The sequence below is a fragment of the Taudactylus pleione genome, unplaced genomic scaffold (assembly GCF_031769625.1).
Source record: "Taudactylus pleione unplaced genomic scaffold, aTauple2 ptg000326l, whole genome shotgun sequence".
NCBI classification, from domain to species: domain Eukaryota; kingdom Metazoa; phylum Chordata; class Amphibia; order Anura; family Myobatrachidae; genus Taudactylus; species Taudactylus pleione.
The window spans coordinates 8,303,297-8,323,935 of NW_028284727.1; the positions used below are offsets into that span (position 1 = coordinate 8,303,297).

At 39.6% G+C, this 20,639-nt stretch overlaps 1 protein-coding gene across 1 annotated transcript in view; it reads left to right on the plus strand.

The window, feature by feature from the left end:
• The first annotated feature begins 2,337 nt into the window (after positions 1–2,337).
• LOC148509478 (uncharacterized) overlaps positions 2,338–20,639 on the plus strand; it is a 621,587-nt gene continuing 603,285 nt past the window's right edge. Inside the window, exon 1 of the mRNA XM_088443077.1 lies at positions 2,338–2,748. Coding sequence (XP_088299203.1) covers positions 2,727–2,748 — 22 coding nt within the window. The 5' untranslated portion in view covers positions 2,338–2,726. The remainder of the gene's footprint in view (positions 2,749–20,639) is intronic.

Sequence of the window (20,639 nt, forward strand, 5' to 3'; positions counted from 1 at the left end):
ATGCTTTGGCCGGGGGACTCAGTGAAAGGGTTCCCCTGGCTGTGGTATTACAGAAAAGAGTCTGGTGCTGGTTTTGGCAAATATGGGGGATCCCTACATCTTTTGTCCCCATATTTCCGAAACCAGGACCAGCTCACTGAGCCCAGTGCTGGTTATGCAAAATACAGGGGACCCCTACTTCTTTTGTCCTCCATATTTTTACAACCAGGAACAGCTCTGAAAACTCCAGTGCTGGTTGTGCTTTTATGGGGGGACCCCACATCATTTTTTTTTTAAGTTTAAAACTTAACAAGCTTTTACAGTGGAATGTAATACACATTGGGGGTCAGTGTACACATTGGTGGTCAGTGGCATATAAAACACATTGGTGGCCAGTGGCATATACACATTGGGAGTCAGCAGTGTGTCACCAGCAGTAGAGACAGGATTATATAATATTTACCAATAATATGGGCTGTGTTCAGCTTTTGGATGCTGCTGCTGCTATGATCAAGTGGGCCTGGCTGATTGTGACGCTGCAGATCTCTCACAATGCTGGAATAAAATGGAGGAGGGGAGTGCCCAGCGAGTGCCAGTCAAGCGACACCCGCATCGGCCAGGTCGGAATGACATATCGTTAATCGTTTGGTAGTGCGTACACACTGCACGATCAGAGAGGAATCGTTAACGAGATTGACAGATCGTTCTGCATGTACAAAAGATCTGAAGATGCGACCTGCGGGAACACTCTGGACTATATGAACGATGTGTCGTTCCAATGTGTCCGAATTGTCCAAATCGCTCAAGATATCGTCTAGCGTGTAGGGACCTTAAGAATCATTAGTGTCGTTTTAGACATACTGTAGCATGTTTGATTGATACGCTCTGTTATGCTGTTAGGCTTTTAACAAATTGCACAGTTTGTAAATTGCACATCAAGGTGACAAAAAGCATGCAGTTTTACAAAAACCTCCCATACATCGCACACATTTTTCACTGTGGTTTAGTTTTTAGGTCATACTTCACCCATGTCACAAGGTAGCAAAGATAATAATATCTTTAGCATGTGTTTATACTGTACACTATGTATTGCATCTCTGCTTTATTACTCCTTGTACTTTCCTGCAGACAGAGATTGCTCAGATTTGATCGCCACTGCTGTATAGGACCCCAGCCCCACTTCCATGAGCACAGACAACCCTCTTACACAGTTCAGCCATGTGACAGCTTTCCTTTTATGCCCTATTTAAAAGAAAATAAATTAACACAACTGAATTTAATTTTTTTTTATTTATGTCTGATCATATCTACTTTAACTGTTATTAACACGTTCTCAAAGCTCAAGGTTCCATGAGTCCTTAGTGTTTAGATGACAACTTTTTACACACTTTGGCGTATATTTACTAAAGTGTGGGTTTTTAGAAGTAGAGATGTTGCCCATAGCAACCAATCAGATTCTAGATATTATCTTCTAGACGCTGCTAGATACATATTAAGTTTGATCAGATTGGTTGCTGTGGGCAACATCTCCACTTTTTAAATCAAAGTTACAGTAATGTACAGCAGTCTGAAGTAGAAAGTTCTGCTTTTTTTGCTGTCTTGAAGTCTACAAACGACAGGAATGTGTGGTCTATTTCAGTTTATATTATCTCTAAGTGAAATACTACAATCAGAAAGAATATGTTTGGAATTGTTTTTTAAAGTAGACAGTCTAAATAGGCATGGTGCTTAAAATGTTATAGCAAAATATAAATAAATTGGCTTGGCAAAGTTAGTAATCTGTTAACTAGTAAATTAGAGCACAGAGGAGCTTGCATTATACAGTGAAAGCTATTGAAATTATATTTTAATATATTGTTTAAGCCCCTTCAGACAGTATTTTCTACTCCATATTTTCTACTCCAAGACATCCAACCTTAAGGCAAACAAAACACTATGATGAAGTCCAGTTCTTGTATCTTTCAAAGGCATCTGGTCTAAAATGAGTAGAGACAACTTTGTACACTTTAAGACAGATTCAATATTGAGTAAATACTATACCATATACTGAGTATTTTTTACACACTTCCCTTACTTAAATGACACTCTAGCTTAAAATAATATCATGGTAAAACAAGTCATATAATAGTCACTGTCAAAAGGATCTGCAACATATTGCAGAGGACCAGTTGCTAGCACTCCCATTGATCTGCTTAAATGATAACTCCAGCAGTGAAAGAGTGAATGACATGGGTGCTTAAGGGACCACACAGATGGGACCCACCCTCAACCAAATAAGGCCAAGAAGAATGTAAAGAGCAAGTGTGCTAAGAATAAACCTGAGCATTAATGGGTAATGTTACAAGACACTCTGAGACCTGTCCCATTTACAAATGCAGTTATGAGACAAGCTGCAGGGCCTTGACTGGCACTATTCAGTTCCTTTGCTTTTTTTGCTGTCTCAGATTTTAAGTTCTTTTTAGAGTTGAGTACCTAATAATATTAGGGATCCTCGGAAGGACTGTGAAATATTTTATATAGTGCTCTGGAAACGCTTTGATTGATCCTAGAACTCACTGCACTGAGGGAGCCATCAGGAGGGGATGCTGAAATTAAGGAAGTTCCAGGCAGCATAAAAGAGGAAAGGACTGAGTTTCGAAACACAGATTCCTACCCCAAAAATCTCCCCAACTTTAAATTGCTCAACTCCTCACCTGAAGATTCATGAACTGTTACTGCCATTGATTCCTTAATATTCAATCATCGCTATGACAGAAAGCACAGCTGAAGGTAATTTAACCATTGATTTTCCATGATCAAACTTATTGTACCTAAAGTGTTGTTATATTCATTTGACACTTGGAAAAAAACACTTTCTTCACTTTTAGTTACAGTACATTGATCCAAACCGTTTACTGTATGTTGTCTAAAGACACCTATTGGACTTACAATATATTTTAATTTGATTATTTGTGCATGCTGTTCGCAAAGGAATGACTTCATAAAAACATTTCTGAAGTTACGTTATTTGTTAATTATTACAGTTAGATATTTTTTTATGTACAATGGAAAAGCAGATCTCATTCCCTCTCTATAAATAACATGAAATATGAGGCCTGCTAGGGATAATCTCTGACCATCTTCTAATGTGACATAAGAGCAATGTTTATTGGACTCACCATCTCCGTTTAGGAATCCAAACTGTGCTCTCTCTCCTGTAACCGGTTAGTACAGGTCATTCCTGTGCACAGTTGTACGCAGTCACTAATATAAATGTTTTCACATGTGATGCATTTTTCTTGGAATTGTTTAATAAGCAAAGAGTGTCTAAGTTATCGCTGAGCTGCTGCTTCCTGCGAGCGTACATCACCAGGACATGCTGGGAGATGTAGTTCAACAACTACAAGACAGTCTCATGTTGCTTTCTGTTGACAGAAATCCATAATGTTACATATATTGTTGAAATAGAATAATACATTATTTACTTTTAAACATTTTCTAAAAATAAAAACTGTCCAGCAAATGTCAACAACTAAAATTATGCTGCCTTGTGTCATCTTTTTAGAAATATTTGCAAAAATTAAAAAAACTAAATTTAAATAATTGATCTATTTTATTAACACAGAAAACTATGGGCTCCACTTAACAACAATGCTAATTATCCATGGCATACTGTATGTCTTTTAGCATTGCAGTGATACCAACAAATATGCCGTTAGTATTTAACATGAGTTTCGCCTCCAGTGACAGGCTGCTGTGTCATGAGTCATGACCAGTCTGCGCATGTGCATTACACTTTTACCCAATGGAACTCGGCAATGCCTGGAAGCCAGAAAAACTGTTGCTGGGTCTTCATTGCCATCAATGGGGACCATCTAGCTATCGCCATCTATAGATGACATAAGTGGTACAGTGACAAACAGCGGTATTATAAGCTTACAGCTGTTTGTTGAATACTGAAGGGGGGACATATTCCCTTTAGCGAGTGCTAAAGGGGTTATGTCTCTTTGTTAAATGGGGACCTTTATATAAACATAATGAGGTGGCTTATAAATAGAGGTTATCAGTGTAGCAGAATATGTATTGAATATACATCTTGACATAAATTGACAGGGTCCCCAGGTTAATTGTAAAAAGATAGAAATTTCTGAAAGAGATCCCATAATATATAATAATAATAAAAATATGACACAATTATATTAAGTACAAATGTAAAATACAATACAGGTTGAGTCTCCCATATCCAATATGCTTGGGACCAGGGGTATTTTGGATATCTGATTTTTCCGTATTTTGGAATATTTGTATACCATAATGAAATATCTTGGGAATGGGACCCACATCTAAACACAGAATGTATTTATGTATTATATATACCTTATACACACAGCCTGCAGGTCATCTTATACAATATTTTTAATAATTTTGTGGCTCAAACAAAGTTTGTGTACTGTACATATATTAAATTAATTTATGTTTCATATACACCTTATACTCAAATGCTGAAGGTAATTGTATACAATATTTTTAATAATTTTGTGCATTAAACAAAATTTGTGTACATTGAACCATCAAAAAGCAAAGGTTTCACTATCTCAGTCATGCTAAATAAATCTGTATTTCGGAATATTCCGTATTTCTGAATATTTGGATATGGGAGACTCAACCTGTAATGCCATATATAGTGTAGGATAATATTAATTAATTGACTGCATTAAAGCCACATCTTTACAGCGGATATTACAGTATACTATGGCAGCTCTCCATGATGGGTCGTGTATTAGAAAATATGAAATGTATTTATAGTGAATTCTGTAACATTGATATTTCACATTTTGCATAATAAATAATTCATATCCAGAGATATGTATTATATTGAAAGAACATTGCAAGCCAATGTTGTATGTCTACAAAACCTGTCCACCACCACATAACTGAACCTAAGGATGACAGGTAAGCACAATTTACTATTTTAAATTTTTTTACTGAATTTCTCAATTACAAACTTTTGGCTTAGGGGTGTCGTGAAAACAATTCTGATGCTCTAAGGTGCCGCCGTTCAAAAAAGTTTGGGAATCACTGGTCTATGTCATTGATAGGCAACCTGAAACACTTCAGGGGCCACATGGATGGCCCATCTCAGGAATGAAGTAAAATAATATTTTTATTAAAAGACAGGGGGAGATGTACTAAGCCTTGGAGAGAGATATAGTGAAGAGATTGTAGATTGTAAGCTTGCGAGCAGGGCCTTCCTACCTATATATCTGTCTGTTATTACCCAGTTTTGTTCCATTAATGTTCAAATTGTAAAGTGCAACGGAATATGCTGCGCTATATAAAAAACTGTTAATAATAAATAAATAAAATAAGAGAGTACCAACCAATCAGCCCCTAACTGTCATTTTTAAAACATAGGGGCCCATTTCTCATCGAGTTTTATCATATGCAATGAATTTTAAAACTTGTTGCATATGATAAATGGCGCTCAAGCAAATCAGCCTACAAGTGTAATTTTTCAAACAGATGACAGGAGCTGATTGGCTGGAGCATCATTATCATATGCAACGCATTTTAAAACTCATTGCGCATGATAAAACTCATTGAAAAATGAGCTCCATAGCCTGAAAAGTGACAGTTAGTTGGTACTTAATCTCTCTCCAAGGCTTAGTACATTTCCCCCAGACACCTCCATGTAATAGCATATCTGGAGGCATTTTAAATAAGTATAACAAGCTATAAACAAACAAATCTGACTATAAATTAGTAAGGATCTGTGGATCACAGATCAAGCCAGGAAGGACAGGAGTGGTCTTAGGGGGTGTAGTATGATATGTCAGCAGTCATAGTGTCGACATTCATCATGTAGACACAGTGGTGAAATGTCAATATATCATCCCTGGTGGGCCAGCAGTGACTTACCTGCTTTGGACTACTGCAGTGGCTCCTATGCAGCTTCCAGGTCCAGGCGGTACTGTCACTTCCGGGTCAGACCTCTGATCCTCTGGTGTTCTGGTAAGTATTTCTCCATTATCCCTAACCTTCCTACTGAAATTCTGATATGTTGACATTTCACATATCAACATGTTGTCTATTGACATTTTGACAATGTCGACATCATAACTGTTGACATTGTTGTGTCAACATTATGATTGTCAACATTGTCATCATTGACCTTTTGACTACATCCTGCCTTAGGGTCATCTATTGCTCATCCTGGTCTAGTTAGTCTAATTCAAACTTTTTGAGGGAATGTACATAGAAATAGCAACAGTGACACCTAACTGTTGTATCGGGACACAAGGGATCCATAAAATAGAGATAAAGGGCTCTATTTACTACAATCTGCATATTGAATGCAGATTGTAGTGTGATATTATCAACTGAATTCGCATTGCAAATTCAGGCAATATCACAGGGATTTACTACAAATCCCTTGCAGGGACAGAGCTTGCGACAAAGCTCTGTCCCTGCAAATCCCCTCCGCACACTAGACACGGTATTTTCGCAAAAAATACCAGGACAAAGTGCCCACGCATGTGCCGACCGGCTGCCGCTGCTACCCCCCGGCGCTAAGCCCCGCCGTCATCGTTAAGCCCCGCTCCCCATGATAGTGGACCCCCCCTCCCTTAATAGCACTTACCTGCAGTCATCGGTGCTCCGGTGATGTCTTCCATGCCTCCGGTCAGCTGGTATCCCATACTACACTGGGACCCCATCACCTGATGACTGGGCCGCAGTGCACCATGGGAGACCAGCTGACTGGAGTGAGAACATCACCGGAGCCCCGACCAACGGTCCATGCAGTCAGGTAAGTAAATTTTTTATTTTCTTATTTTTAGCAGGGATCAGCTTGCCCTACAGACCACACAGCTGATCACTGGGACTGGCTCCGGGCTCTGCTCTGCCTTTTAGAGTAGAGTAGGAGCCCGGTAACCGGGGGAGACCCTGGATAACGCCACCTCCAGGTGGCGTTATTATCACAGGGCTTTCCCCGGTATTTTTTTACAATTTACTTTTAGTAACTTTGGTCGGATCACATTTCCCATTACAATTATGGGAAATGCAATCTGCTTACCAAAAATAAGTGATACTTAAGGGTTGGAGTAGAATTTTACGAATTCTACTAAAATTGCCCTGTAATAACTATAGGTGATACTAAAATAATGTGCAAAGAGTGTGAAAAGACCCTTTTTCACTTTATTTTAGTAAAAATAATGTTAATAAATATAGCCCAAAGAGAGATAAAAGATGAGATCCATGAAGAAAATAGTGTATACATAATTTTGCTTTATTTCATGCTGGGACGACTGTTCCTGATAAATCTATGTGAATATGGCGCATATGTGTATGGTAGGTGTTGCCTGTTCCTGCTTATTAGGTAAAAGCCTGATTCGGAGTCGCGCACAATTGGTCCACAACTGCCTCTGTTACTGCTTGTGAAAGAAGCCATCATCACTATCAGTGTGCATTTACACTTGTCCTATCCTTGGTACACTAGATTAGTCTAACCCCTTAACTGGATAATTTTAATAAAATAAAATGCTCAGAAACTGAACAGGCATCTATACCCTTAATACGATTTTATTCCCTAATTAAATTCCTTGTATAGGTCAAATATAAAAAAAAAACTTAATTACATTGAAAGTACTGGGATGTTGTGTATCACAGGGATGCAGTGTATAGGAGTCACTGAGCTGCTTCCTGTGCTGTATTGTGGTCACAGGGATATGGTCTTTACTGTATGGAGATCACTGGGATCTTCAGCTTACTATATGTGGTGACTGGAATGCTCTGTGTATTGCATGACAGTTAATATGATACTAGTTGTACTCTATGGTAGTGAATAGGATGCTCTATATTGTATAGTAGTTAACCTAACCTCTTCCTCCTCGCACCATAAACCTACCCCCTCCACGGTGCCTAAATCTAACCTCCCCCTAGTGCCTAAACCTGACCTCCCCCTCCCTGCACCCTAACCATAACACGACCACCCTGGTGCCTAACCCTAACCCTCCCCCTAATGCCTAACCCTAACCGCGCTGCCTAACCCTAAACACCCCCTAACACCCTGATACTTACCTTCAAGATGCCGGCAGTCGGGATACTGTATCAAGATCCCGACCTGTCGGGATTTCGGTGTTGGTCTACTGCGCTGGTCTTCCCGCACACCAGGATGCCGACTACATCCCCACTGGGATGCTGTCTAAACTGTAATAGCAGTCATGAGGATGCTGTATATACTGTATGGTGATCACTGGGATGCTGTCTTTACTGTAATAACAGTCACTGGGATGCTGTCAGCATTGTATGGTGGTCACTGGGATGCTGGTCACTTTGATGGTCTTTACTTTAAGGCATCAGAATGCTGTCTGAACTGTATTGTGTCATGTGGGTGCTCACAATACTGTGTGGTGAACACGTGTATGCTCAATGTACTGTAAGAAAATCACATAGATACTCTTGTTACTGTACTGAACTGTACGTGGGGTTAACAGTTTGTTAATCCCAACTACATCTGTGTTGGTCCCTACCTACATTTGACTTTGGTCCCACATACATCATGTCATGTCTATAAAAAATTCCAGGACCACTTTCAGTTCCCAATCAACCCCTGCCCACCAGCTTTATTCACATGCCACACCCTGATCTCCAGAGATTTCTCACATGCCACCCTCTGTCTACCAGAAGTTCTCACATATCACTACCTACTGTACTGACTTCTTTTACTCTGGTTATGACATATTTGTCCAGAAAAGGCAGATCTCTGGGGTATGGTGACCAGGATTCTGCAGATGCTCACTGTCTGCTAGAGAGTAATTCTTTAGTAGTTTCACTTTTAAGTGGCTGTGGTCCAAACAGATTCACTGTAGTTGGAAGCTTTAACATAATAATAAAAATAAGTTAACTATAGCAAAATAACCAACTTCATATACATTTCTATCTCTCCTATTATATACTGCGCATCAGCTCTTCTCACACGCAACTACTACTTACAGGTCTTCTTCTCACACTGTAACCCCCGCCCATTAGAAGTCTCACATGCCACCCAATAAGATTGTAGCACACAGTGCTTACAGACGAGGAGACAGTCCCACAGAGCTCACTGATACGGCTTCTGAGTAAGTCTGACCTGTCTCAAACACTGTAGCTGTCCTGACACGATAAGAGCTCTCATGCTACAAAGGAGATCTCAATGGCTAAGTTATGCACACCCATGAAACAGAGTTTAAACGGTTCAGACATGCCTGCATTTTCCTAGCCACTCCCATTACCACCCCCAAATGCTGACTACCTATCACTCTGTGCGAGCTTAATTGCATATAAATGGATGCATGTGCCCAGTGCGGCTTTCACGCATACGCAATGCTAACAATTGCTCAATATGCATGTGGATCTCAATCAAGGCCACTGATACAGAGACTGTCACAATGTTACTCCCAACTTCCTGACACAGAGACTGTCACCACCTACCGATATATAGACTGTCACCATGCTAACTGATACAGTCTGTTGCATACTACTTAATAACATGAAGACTGTCTAATAATGCTTACTGACATGGATCTTGCCACATGCTTATTGATACAGAGACTGTTAATGCTTAATGACATGGGGACTATATGCAATCTCAATCTGTCACCACCTAAGTAGCCTATGTTATCATGGTAATGCCCCCCTGTAGAGAAGCCTCTGATCCTGATCAAACACGTCTTTGGCCTTAATATGAGGCCCATGGGGCACCCCCAAAGGCTCAGCTAGATCTGTTAAGATGACTAGGGTATTGGTCAGCACAGCGCAGGACAAGGTGATTAGGACAGCAGGTGGGAGGTGCTTGGGGATGTCTAAGCGGGGTCATGCTTGCTAGAAATAGCAAAGGAAAACATATCCCCGGCTCTCTCCTATTGGGCAAATGGTGATCACAGTAGTGCTGGGATAAGTTTATTCAGGCTGAAGTTTGCCAATGTCCTTTCTGTACTGTCAATATATTAGATTATCATCATATCTGCATCTCTGTCAGTCATCTATCGTGGCTGTCTGGCTTCCAATAATTTACCTCAGTGTAAACTTGGGGCCACCACCATTAATGACCTGATTTTTCAAATATCTGCCAAGTTCTATTTTTTTATTGCCATCATAAAGTCTACAATTTTACCTTCAGCCTATTATCAGTCTTATCTAGCTAGGTCTATCAGGTGTACGACAGATACTGTAGGTGGTTGATGGCACAGAACACTTTTGAATTTGCTGTTCTCTGCTACAAATAAATTAATAAATTAGTGTTGTCAGTGAAATTACATGTAATGTGTGGTGTACTGTTCATTGAGAGGCCATCTGAATTGGTCCCTGATGCAGATTGTCTGTAATTTAATGCTCTGTTGTCCGTCTGTGTGACTGAACAAGTCTGCTAACTCTCCACTCTGCAAGGGCATCCGGAAGCTGTTCACAACCATTTTAGCTACTATTACCCTTGAACAATTCACCAGTGCAGCCGTTTAGTTATTGCTCAAACCAACAATGATTTCAAGTCCATCAAATTGCGTCATTTACCCATTATTTGATGAGTGGTATACTTCATTAGTCTCTGCAGACCTTCACCTTTTTGTTTTTTTTTACAGATTCAGACATCCTATGTCAGCATTATCTGTGGAATAGATACTTTGTATAAAATTGCATGATAGTCATAATAATTTGGTAGCCACCCAGTGTCTATCAGACAAAACAAACTATATTCCCATTTATAGAGTAGTAAGTATTACAATTTCCTTAATTGACAAATTCCTTTAACCTTCGGATACCCAAAATGGGGTCAAAAATGACCCCAAACATAGATTTTATATGCATACTGAATAATATTTATAGATAATCATTGATAATTATTTTTTTTAATATTATTTTAGATCTAAAAAATAGATCTAATAATTAATTGTAAAAATTACTTTGTGTATTTGGGTCAAATCGGTGTGAATATTATTTATTTCTCTAGGTTTTTCAGTTAGCGCAGCATGTAAAAGGAGGGGTTACCATCTTCCCTTTTTTGCAGCCTTCTCCACATTCTAATGGTCAGTGGTGACACGTGCCAGTGTATCACATAAACTTGTGGTGTGTCTAACAAATAATTGATTTCACACATTTATTTCAAAGTTCCTTGCATAATGTCGAGATTTTTGACCCAAAAAGAGTTGGCGGAAAAAGCAGAAAATGTGTAAGATGGCCTTTTCGTGATTTCATAAGTTGCATTGACATTGGAGCAATAAACACGTGGAGAAAGGATTCACCGGAGAATTCAACTTGCTATAAAAACATCAATATCGAAGATGTCAGTAAAGTATCTCAACCTAGACAAGATGTGAATGAGAACGACGTAAATTGTGCCCGAGGGAGAACGACAGAAAAACTTCCGACAGATGTGAGGAATGCAAATTCTTTTTCTGTAAGGACCATATAAAAATAGAGATTCATAAGTGATGTCGTGACTGCAACAAGTGAATTTAGTGTATTATAATCCACACTCACTTACAAACTATTACAAGTACATTTTTTAATTATCTGTGCAATGTATGAATTGTCTTTCATTTTCATTAAATTTCATGAATGAGAATACTGATGTTGCGTATTATTGATTATAGTATGTATGAGACAGCCTCACCATACATTTCAATGCAGAGTAACTAATTTTTAACCTGGGGTCAACTTTGACCCCATTTCGGGCTAAAGTACACAAGAAAATATTTTGGGCATCCGAAGGCTAACATATAGTGTAGATACATTAACTATTCTTGACAAATTGTTTATCTTAATATACTTACTTGTGGCTTCTCAATAGTGACCTCCTTAGTGGATTCCTCCGTGTATATTTAGGTCATCTCCGCAAATACTGCTTATTCCTGCAAGTAGACCCTTGAACCTTAGGCAAGAGATGTCCATGGCTATTTATTGTGTAATATATGAAATATTTAATGAATATTAATATTCATATAATGTTCATTTAATACTAGCTAAAATGTTTCCTTAATATCACTTTTGCAACCGCAACAGTTGTTTTCATCTCATCCACATCAACCAACTAGAGGGCTTTCGCTATAGAACATCAAACACCTCTACTGCTTTTTCAGGGGTACAATATGATAATTTTTTTTGTATACAGCATCCACAACATGTGCATGTAATGCATTTGTCAAGAAAATGTAATGTACACATTTTTTAAAGGAATTTGTCCAATTAAGGTGATTGCAATACTTACTATACTATATAGGCCTTATTGGTGCTTGTTTTGATTTTTTAACTATTGTTGTAGGTTTCAAAGAAACAGTGACTATCCTGGTGTAGCTAATAATTAGAGTGTAGGCACCAATATACTATTTCCAAAAATAATTATAAATATACAAAACAATTGTGCAAATAACAAACAGTACATGAAATTCACACTACGTTGATTGATGGAAGGCTGCTATCGCTCAATGGTGAAGTACATCTGTTTTATCTTCTTTCTTTTACACACACGGACAATTGCAGCTATTACATAGGACATTCTCTTCCATCCCTATTTGCCTCCTATCAAGGAGGAATCAGTCTTATAAATTGATTAGTAACTACTGCAAAATGCTCATTTGTTCTTTCCACTTTGCAACAATTACTTATAACTAGAGATGTGGGCGAACACCCCTGTTTTTGTTTTGGCAAAACCACCTTCAAATGTTATGGTATTGGCAAAAAAAACACCCTTAAGTGTTTTGGTTCCTTTTTGTTTTTGTTTTGGATTCATTTAAAATTAATAAAAACATCTAAAATCATATAATCTGGACCTGTTTACATGCAATTTAAAACCAAAGATTCAGTTTTTAAATCCTAGTTCTGAACTTACAGCAGACCCAAGATGGGTCTCGGATCTACTCAGAATCCCAAAAGATATCCAAGCAGAGACTCAGATCCCCAGGGTTCAGGTGTGTTCAGTTTTTAGCAAACCCGAACTGTACATCTCTACTTATTACCAACTGTATCTGGTAAATACATTATTGTATTTGAAGATATTTCTGTTTTTGAAAAAGAAAATAAAAAAAAAATAATTTTCCTCACTACATTCTACACAATTAGTGCACTATAATACATTATTTAAGCTGCTTCATCTCGCCTTTTAATGCAGAAGAGCTATTCACAAGCTACCTTAAACTTTGTAAAGTGCATTTCATGTTCTTGTATTATGTTATGTACCAAGGCCTTTTTCTCCATATTTCTTTATAAAGATAATATTATTCTGTCTGCAATGACAACAGGCTAATTGTTTAACTCTGCTGCAAAACAAATGAAAATAAAATGTCACTCATTTACAGTTGACAAGCTACAGTATCACTACATTAACATATGTATTTGTTACAAGATACCATTTCTAATAGGATCAACATGTGCAATGCTATATCATTACTGTTCTAACACTCTCACTGTAATGTAGACATATAGGGCCTTATTTAGAGATGAATAAGGCCCACAACTTGACTTTTTTTGCAACTGTTTTAAAATTTAAATTACACTACACATTTTACACAAATTAAGTATGTTCATACTCTATTAGGGAAGATGAAGGCAGCCAGAATGTTTACTAGTGTTGTTATTACAAAACATATTCCTTATATATAATTTGCTTAGTCCCTTTGTCCGGAACACTCTTGAATATCTCAAAGACTAATTAAGATATTAATGCGATTCTTTTACAACGGATTTCAATCAACAACAAATTGCAGAATTTGGAACAAAACTGCATAAAATTTTAAGAAAAAAAAATTCGACAAAAACCATAATAAATACTTTGGTATACAGTATGTAGCTAACCTTAAAATGTCAAGAAAACTACCAGAACACAGAGCCGGCTGCTGTTCTCACGTACTACTGGTGGTCTTTGCTCTCACATGGACCCAGCACCCTAGCCATGTGCGGACACTGTTTACGTTTGGCTCCTGATTGGCCGCCTGGCTGCGTGATGTAGCTATTACATATTGAGGTAGGCACAACACATGAGGCTGCTACCGTAGGGTGTGCTCTTCCCTCACCTACTTTCTCCAACAATTCGATTTCAGGCTCGCAACTCCCAGCCAATCAGCACTAGGTTTGTGCCTCAAATGCAACGCCTCTTTTCTCTGCTTTCCACAAGAACTGCTGGCAGCTGCTGATTGGTGGGAGGCTGGGAGACAGTGAGGTGGAGTAACAATGCATTATCATTTGCATCTATAGGGGCTCAGCTTGCTATACGGTACCTCTTGGAAACAAATGGTCCATTTTGCTTCAGAGTCTTTGGACAAATATATATAGTGGATATAACGGTGATAGATGACTTGTGCATGTTTGCGTCTTCCACACAGCACCCGGAGAGGCTGGGGACTGCCCCGCAGCTCTCAGAGTGCTGGGCAAGACACCAGCATAATGAGATTGTGAGCATAATGTGCAGTCACGCCCCAAAATGTCATACAACTGGGGGCATGGCTTTGTGGCCAAAACATCATGCTTCCTTCCACAGGGGTGTCAGTGTGAGTAGGCGCACTGGGTGACAATGAGCCCATTGACTCCATGGCGGCAATTTTTAGCATTTTTAGTACTCACAGTCAAGCCACACCTCCTGTCAACTTTCTGGAGCATCTCATCCTGGTACAGTAGGTCTCAAGGGAAGTAGTCACAGTTGCTAACTTGCTTATGTGCCCATCTCTGAAAATAATTAAAAATGTTTGCAAGTACGTTCACATCCACCTCTAAATAAGGCACACATTGTGTATACACAGTATGTACAGTATATGTCTCTCAGTAGCGTAAGTTCACCCCAGAAGCCCGGAGGCAAGTTATAATTTGTTGCCCCCTACCGTCACAGCCATTGAATCTGTAATGTAATAGTTTGCATGCAGACAGGCTATAGATAGAAGTAGGCGGCAGCTGATGGTCTGACATGGATCTCTCCACTAGTGTATGGTGGCTTCTCAGGTGCCAGGAAGTGGTGCCATGTATTGGGCGGCCGTGACAGTACACTCTGGATATATAATTACATCCCTAAGTGGGGTGAATATGTTGTGGACAATTGAGGTGGTGCCCCTTCAGAGCTGGAGCCTGGCGGCAGGCGCCCCCATTGTCTCCCATAGTTCTGCCCCTGATGTCTCTATCTAACTATTTGGGATACAGTCAAAATGCCGATGGCTGGGAAGCCATTTGACTAAATCCCGGTGTCTAAATACTGACAAGGGACTTAAGACAGGCGTCGAAATCCCAATGTATGTCTATATTCCGATGCCGGAATCTAGACAGAAGGCTTCCCTAACAAAGGTAAGCTGGGCAGTTTTATTGTTTAGCCACGGAGGGGGGGAGAATTAGGTTTAGGGACCCCCAGGGGGCTTAGGGTTAGGCACCACCTTGGGTGGGTAAGGTTTAGGGAGCAGGGAGGGGGGGTTAGGTTTAGGTTTAGTCACCCCTGGGGGGAGGTTAGGGTTAGGCACCACCCTGGGAGGGTTAGGTTTAGGGTGCGGGGAGGGGGGTTAGGTTTAGTCACCCCCGGGGGGAGGTTAGGGTTAGGCACCCATAAGGGAGGGTTTGGGTTAGGGGGGAGAGGGAAGGGTTAGGGTACTTACCAGCCCCTGTCGGGATCTTCAGCGTTCAGTCTTGCGGCATTGGAATTTAGTCAGCTTTCCTATCTATCTATCTATCTATCTATCTATCTATCTATCTATCTATCTATCTATCTATCTATCTATCTATCTTATGTGAAAGATGAAAATCTATGCATTTGAACTGAGTGCCATGGTTGGCTACATGTAGGTGACAATGGAAATTGGCCTCATTAATGTTTTGGCTTGTAGTTATTGATCAAGTCCAGTCATACTGCAATGTGATTATGCATGGAGTCAAATCCTGGTCATTTTGTTGTTTGATCAGGTTAATCAAATTGTGTATTAAAATTTTTTCCATCTTTGAACCGCATTATTGTTTATTAGTAAAGTTATTAGTATTATTAATAATATTATTATCATTATTAATATAGCACCAACAAATTTGCTTAGAGGGATATCTATAATTTTGTTTCCTTACTTTATGCTCAGCTTTGTTGGACAGTGATAAGGACAGTGTAGGATACAACTACATTTTGGTAACTGTTCCCTATGAGGGTAATAATGTATTGGCATCAAAAAGCAAATATTGTGCCTTTAATGACAAGTATTTTAGATAGTGAATCAAATCATGGGTATTAAGCTGTACAATTATTTAACTGTAATATTGCACTCAAATTTCTCTAATATAACATTGCAGTTATATCCTGCATATGAGTACAATTAGTAATTCTCGCATTGTTTGCTGCAGCATTTTAATTATAGTAAAACTTTCTTATCATACTCAAACAACATCATGGTAGTTGTTTATTCTCATAACGTTCAGGATATGCTAATAAGCTAAGATGCTATTTTGCAGAACAAATTGATTAATGACCTTTCACATGGACTCTTCTCAAATCCTGTGTCTCTGTCACATCAGCAATTGCCAAATGTGGGATCTGGGCCACATCAGTTCACAGTCTCCGTTGTAAGTTTCATAAACCTGGAGAACCTGCCTTTTTCTGGCATACAGTACAGTGTCTACAGTAACAGTACACTGCAAGTTCATTTTATACTTTTGAATCTCTTTTGTGTTTCCTCTCTTAACCCCAACTGATATTGACATTATATGCAAAATAAATAAAGATACATATTTTACTGCAGGTTTTATACAAACATGGACAAATATACAGTAACTTTATTGAAGTATGAAATTGTAACGAAACTGTAATAACAAAGATTTTTTAAATGTGAACAAAACTCAGCACAATTGTTTTGATGTTTAAAAGTCACTACCTTTTTTAATGCTGTGCCAATTCTGCTTGAAGCAGTGCCAGATTTCCAGCGGGGCAGATGGAACTCCACATACTGTATAGCACCTATTGGGGCACAACAATTAAGGGCAATGGCCTGCTCCCTGACATTTTTGGGATGACACTCAATAATCGTACAGTGCATATACTAGTAGTGGATAGTAATTTTCAATACTTCATGCTGATCGAGCTGCAGTTTAGGAGCTGCTTTAAAACTTGTATTGTAAGTGCTACTACGTCATGTAATTTGCAAAGTATAGGGAGGTAGGAGATACAAGTATATCAATTGTATTTGTGGGGATCCCCCACAAGTTAGTTGTCATGGTCCCCTACAAACGTTAATCTATCCTGGGATTAAAGGCAGCAAAAAGTTTCTGATAAAGTTTTGCATCAATCCCAGGATTGCTCTATACTTAGTACACTATGCTGCATGTTGGTTTTGAGAAATGCTTTGGATATTCTGTATAGAAAAAAAAAATGAGGACAACGTACAAGATTACCGACCTACAGTATGTCTTAGTTATGGCTCACTTCATCACATCCACTTTGACAGCTCAGTTATTCTGGTAGAGGGCAGCTCTATAAACTGAGTTGAACAACAGCTGTTAGACTTCAATATTGTGAATACTGACGTACGCTTATGGTGGTAATCCTTCCTACCCAATATAATCATTTGTCCCATGAATTTCAGACATACCATCCTTTCAGGAACTTACTGTACATAGATTTGTAAATGTAAATCTCTTAATGTAATGCTTTGCATGAGTTGTTTGGCAAGCAAACCCTATTGCTGCTGTGTTGGGTAACTATTACTGTAACTGGCAGTGAGAGATTTGTTTGACAATTGTGCTTAACATATTCCAAGGTTTGAATGTCTTGCTTTATCCATGTTTCATATTGTACTTAGTAGTATCTATACTTGCCTACTCTCAAACAATTTACAGGAGACTCGCACATTTTGTGGTGGTTGCTCAGGCTGCTGGCAGATGAGACCCATTTCTCCCAGATGAGACCCATTTCCCCAATTAAGTCAATAGTCTAGGGGCTTGAAAAAAGAAGTTGAATGATGGAATTGTACAGCTGGGGGCATGTTCATGCTTATACATATACCTGGTAAGGCTCACCAATTCAACCACTTGGATATCTCCTCCAGTATCTTCTGCAGGGGACATTTAAAAAAATAGTTAAACATGATTTTATCACATCAGGCTTAGGAATGATTTTTATGGTTGTATCTGGGAATAACAATAGGAACTGTGTTTCTAGAGTTATCATATGCACTATCACCACCCACAACCACCATTTCAATTGCTTACTAGTGTTTCATTTGTTTTCTGGATTTTGGAATGCATCATATTCTGTCCAACACTTTTGCAGAAGTCTACAGCTTACAGTGACATCAAACACTAGTAATTTAGAAGAGGAGACTCACCAGATCCAGATAAAATAAACTTTGAAGAACCCGATATAGTGCACTCCACCCACAGTCACCAGGATGCACAGGTGCAAAACAAATCAAATATATGAGGGCTGAATGTATGGTGAGTTTGGTGCAAGTAAAAAGAGTGCGGCAATGGAGAGAACCACCAACATATTTGTGCTGATTAGCCTATGGCAGGGGACTAGAGGTGTCTGTGGCAGGATCAATATGTCCACACAGACAACATTCTCATATTTGTATGATGGACTGAGAAGATGGAAATGCCCTGCCCACCATCCTATAAGTATGTGGACAGGACAACACTCATCACAATCATGGGAACCAAATATGATGGAGGATGCCTGGGGGCCCTTGCTGGGTCTGCCATCTTCTCATGCTCCTTTATTCATACCTGGGGAGTGGTGGGCAATTTTCAGCTTTCTCTTGTTCTTCTTTTGTCCTCTTCCAGGCTATGGCTCCTCTTTGTCATTGGCTGGGCTGTTTTCCCATTGCTCCACAGCATCTACCTTGAGCACATTGGCTTCTTTTTCTCTTTCCATTGTCATCTTCTTTGCCAGAAGTACCTGCTCCCCTGTGTTGTAATGGATGCTCTTCTTTTCTTCACAAGCTCTTCTCCGCTCCCTCTTCAACTGCTAATATGAACTGTTTTAAGGCATTTGGTACTAGTGACGCGGCAAGCCTACACTAACTCGTTGCTGTAGCAAAATTCAAAAGTCTGACAGTGATCTCTTATTTACTCACTACTCTACTTACTGAAAACTCTAACAATGCCGATGATCTCCTCCAGGCGGACTACCTCCTCAGCGTTGAACCCAGCAGTGACACCACAGTGTTTACTGCTAAACAGGACACAATGTCTTCATCTTAGATAAGTCCTTCTCCTTTGTGAGCACTCTACATTTTTTCAGACAGGCGCAGCTCCACAGTGTCAGGGCAGATCTCCACAATACCAAACACATACCAAATATTTCTATATTTACAGGTGTTAAAAGACAAGTTTATTTTTGTGCAAAAATTATGTTTATACTTCTTTTATTGATTTGAAATAACAGCAAACTGACAGTACTGATCTATGCAGAACAGGAAGGAGCTGTTTGCCTTAAGATGACTAACTCTTCATTTGCAGATACCCTGCATTAATAAATAAGGGCCTGATTTAGAGATGGACACAGTGCCTGGTCCTGGTTGGTTCGCAAGGCTGCATTCGCACGCATCAGCTCACTGTGAAAATATGCTAATGAATGCAATCGCACGGCAACCACAGCTCTATATCAAGACCCCACCACTGTATAAAGCCGCCCACTTCCCATGACATGCATCCGCAAGTCAGTGAAAACATCGGTAACATCGGAACCATTCGCACAGTTGTGGTTGACCTGACCCTACCGCACAAACTGCTAAACTTTCTGTCGCCATCTAGACCTCTGCCAGCTTATGCTATCACAGGGCTTAATTATACACGCCCCTGTAATGGCGTTTAAATGCCCAGGCATGCCTGCGTTTCTCTGACCACCCCCCATCACCACCCTCAAATGGTCACTTCCTGTCAATCACTGTGTGAAGACTCTGCATGCTCTCTGCGATCGCTTCCTGATCGCAGCAGCTGGTTTCATGCATATGCAAACTGCATCTTATATGCATGCGCAGAATGCAAACATCGTCTGGCTGCATGCGAATGCAGCCTTGCGATCCAACCTGAATCAGGCCCACAGATCATACACCCACTTCATCCTCTCTGCAACTGCCGATGCTAATCCATTGCTGCACATGCGCAGAGCGGTTTTGATACATGTGCAGTTGAAAAATAAAAATCGCTCCACTGCGTTCATCATCAGCATTGAGTTAATCTCTGAATCAGGCCCAATGTCTTTATATTAGAGATAAGCGGTTTGGTTTTGGTTTGGATCTTCCTGCTAAGGGCCTCATTCAGAGTTGGACGCTAATGCAATTGTAACTGCGATTTCCACGGTATGCAGCTGTGAAAATAAGCTAATAGTTCCACAGCTTACTACCCTCTTATGTGCATCTGACATCGTGTATCAGAGTAAATATCGGTAACATTAATGCATATCGACCAGCCATACAGCCCTTGCAGCAGATCTGACCTGTCTCAAATACAATGGCTCTACTGACATGCATTGAGCTCTCATGCTGCGTAGGAGATTGCAATGGCTAATATACGCACCTCATGTAACAACGTTTAAATGATGTTAAGATACACCACACCTGCGTTTTTCTAACCCCCCCGTTACCTTCCCCAAACGCTGTCTACCTGTTTCCAACTTTAATGGGTCCTCTGTGTGTGTGGAATCACAAGACAATCTCTGTGTGTGCTTAGTGCGACTTTGGCGCATGGGCAATAGCAAACAG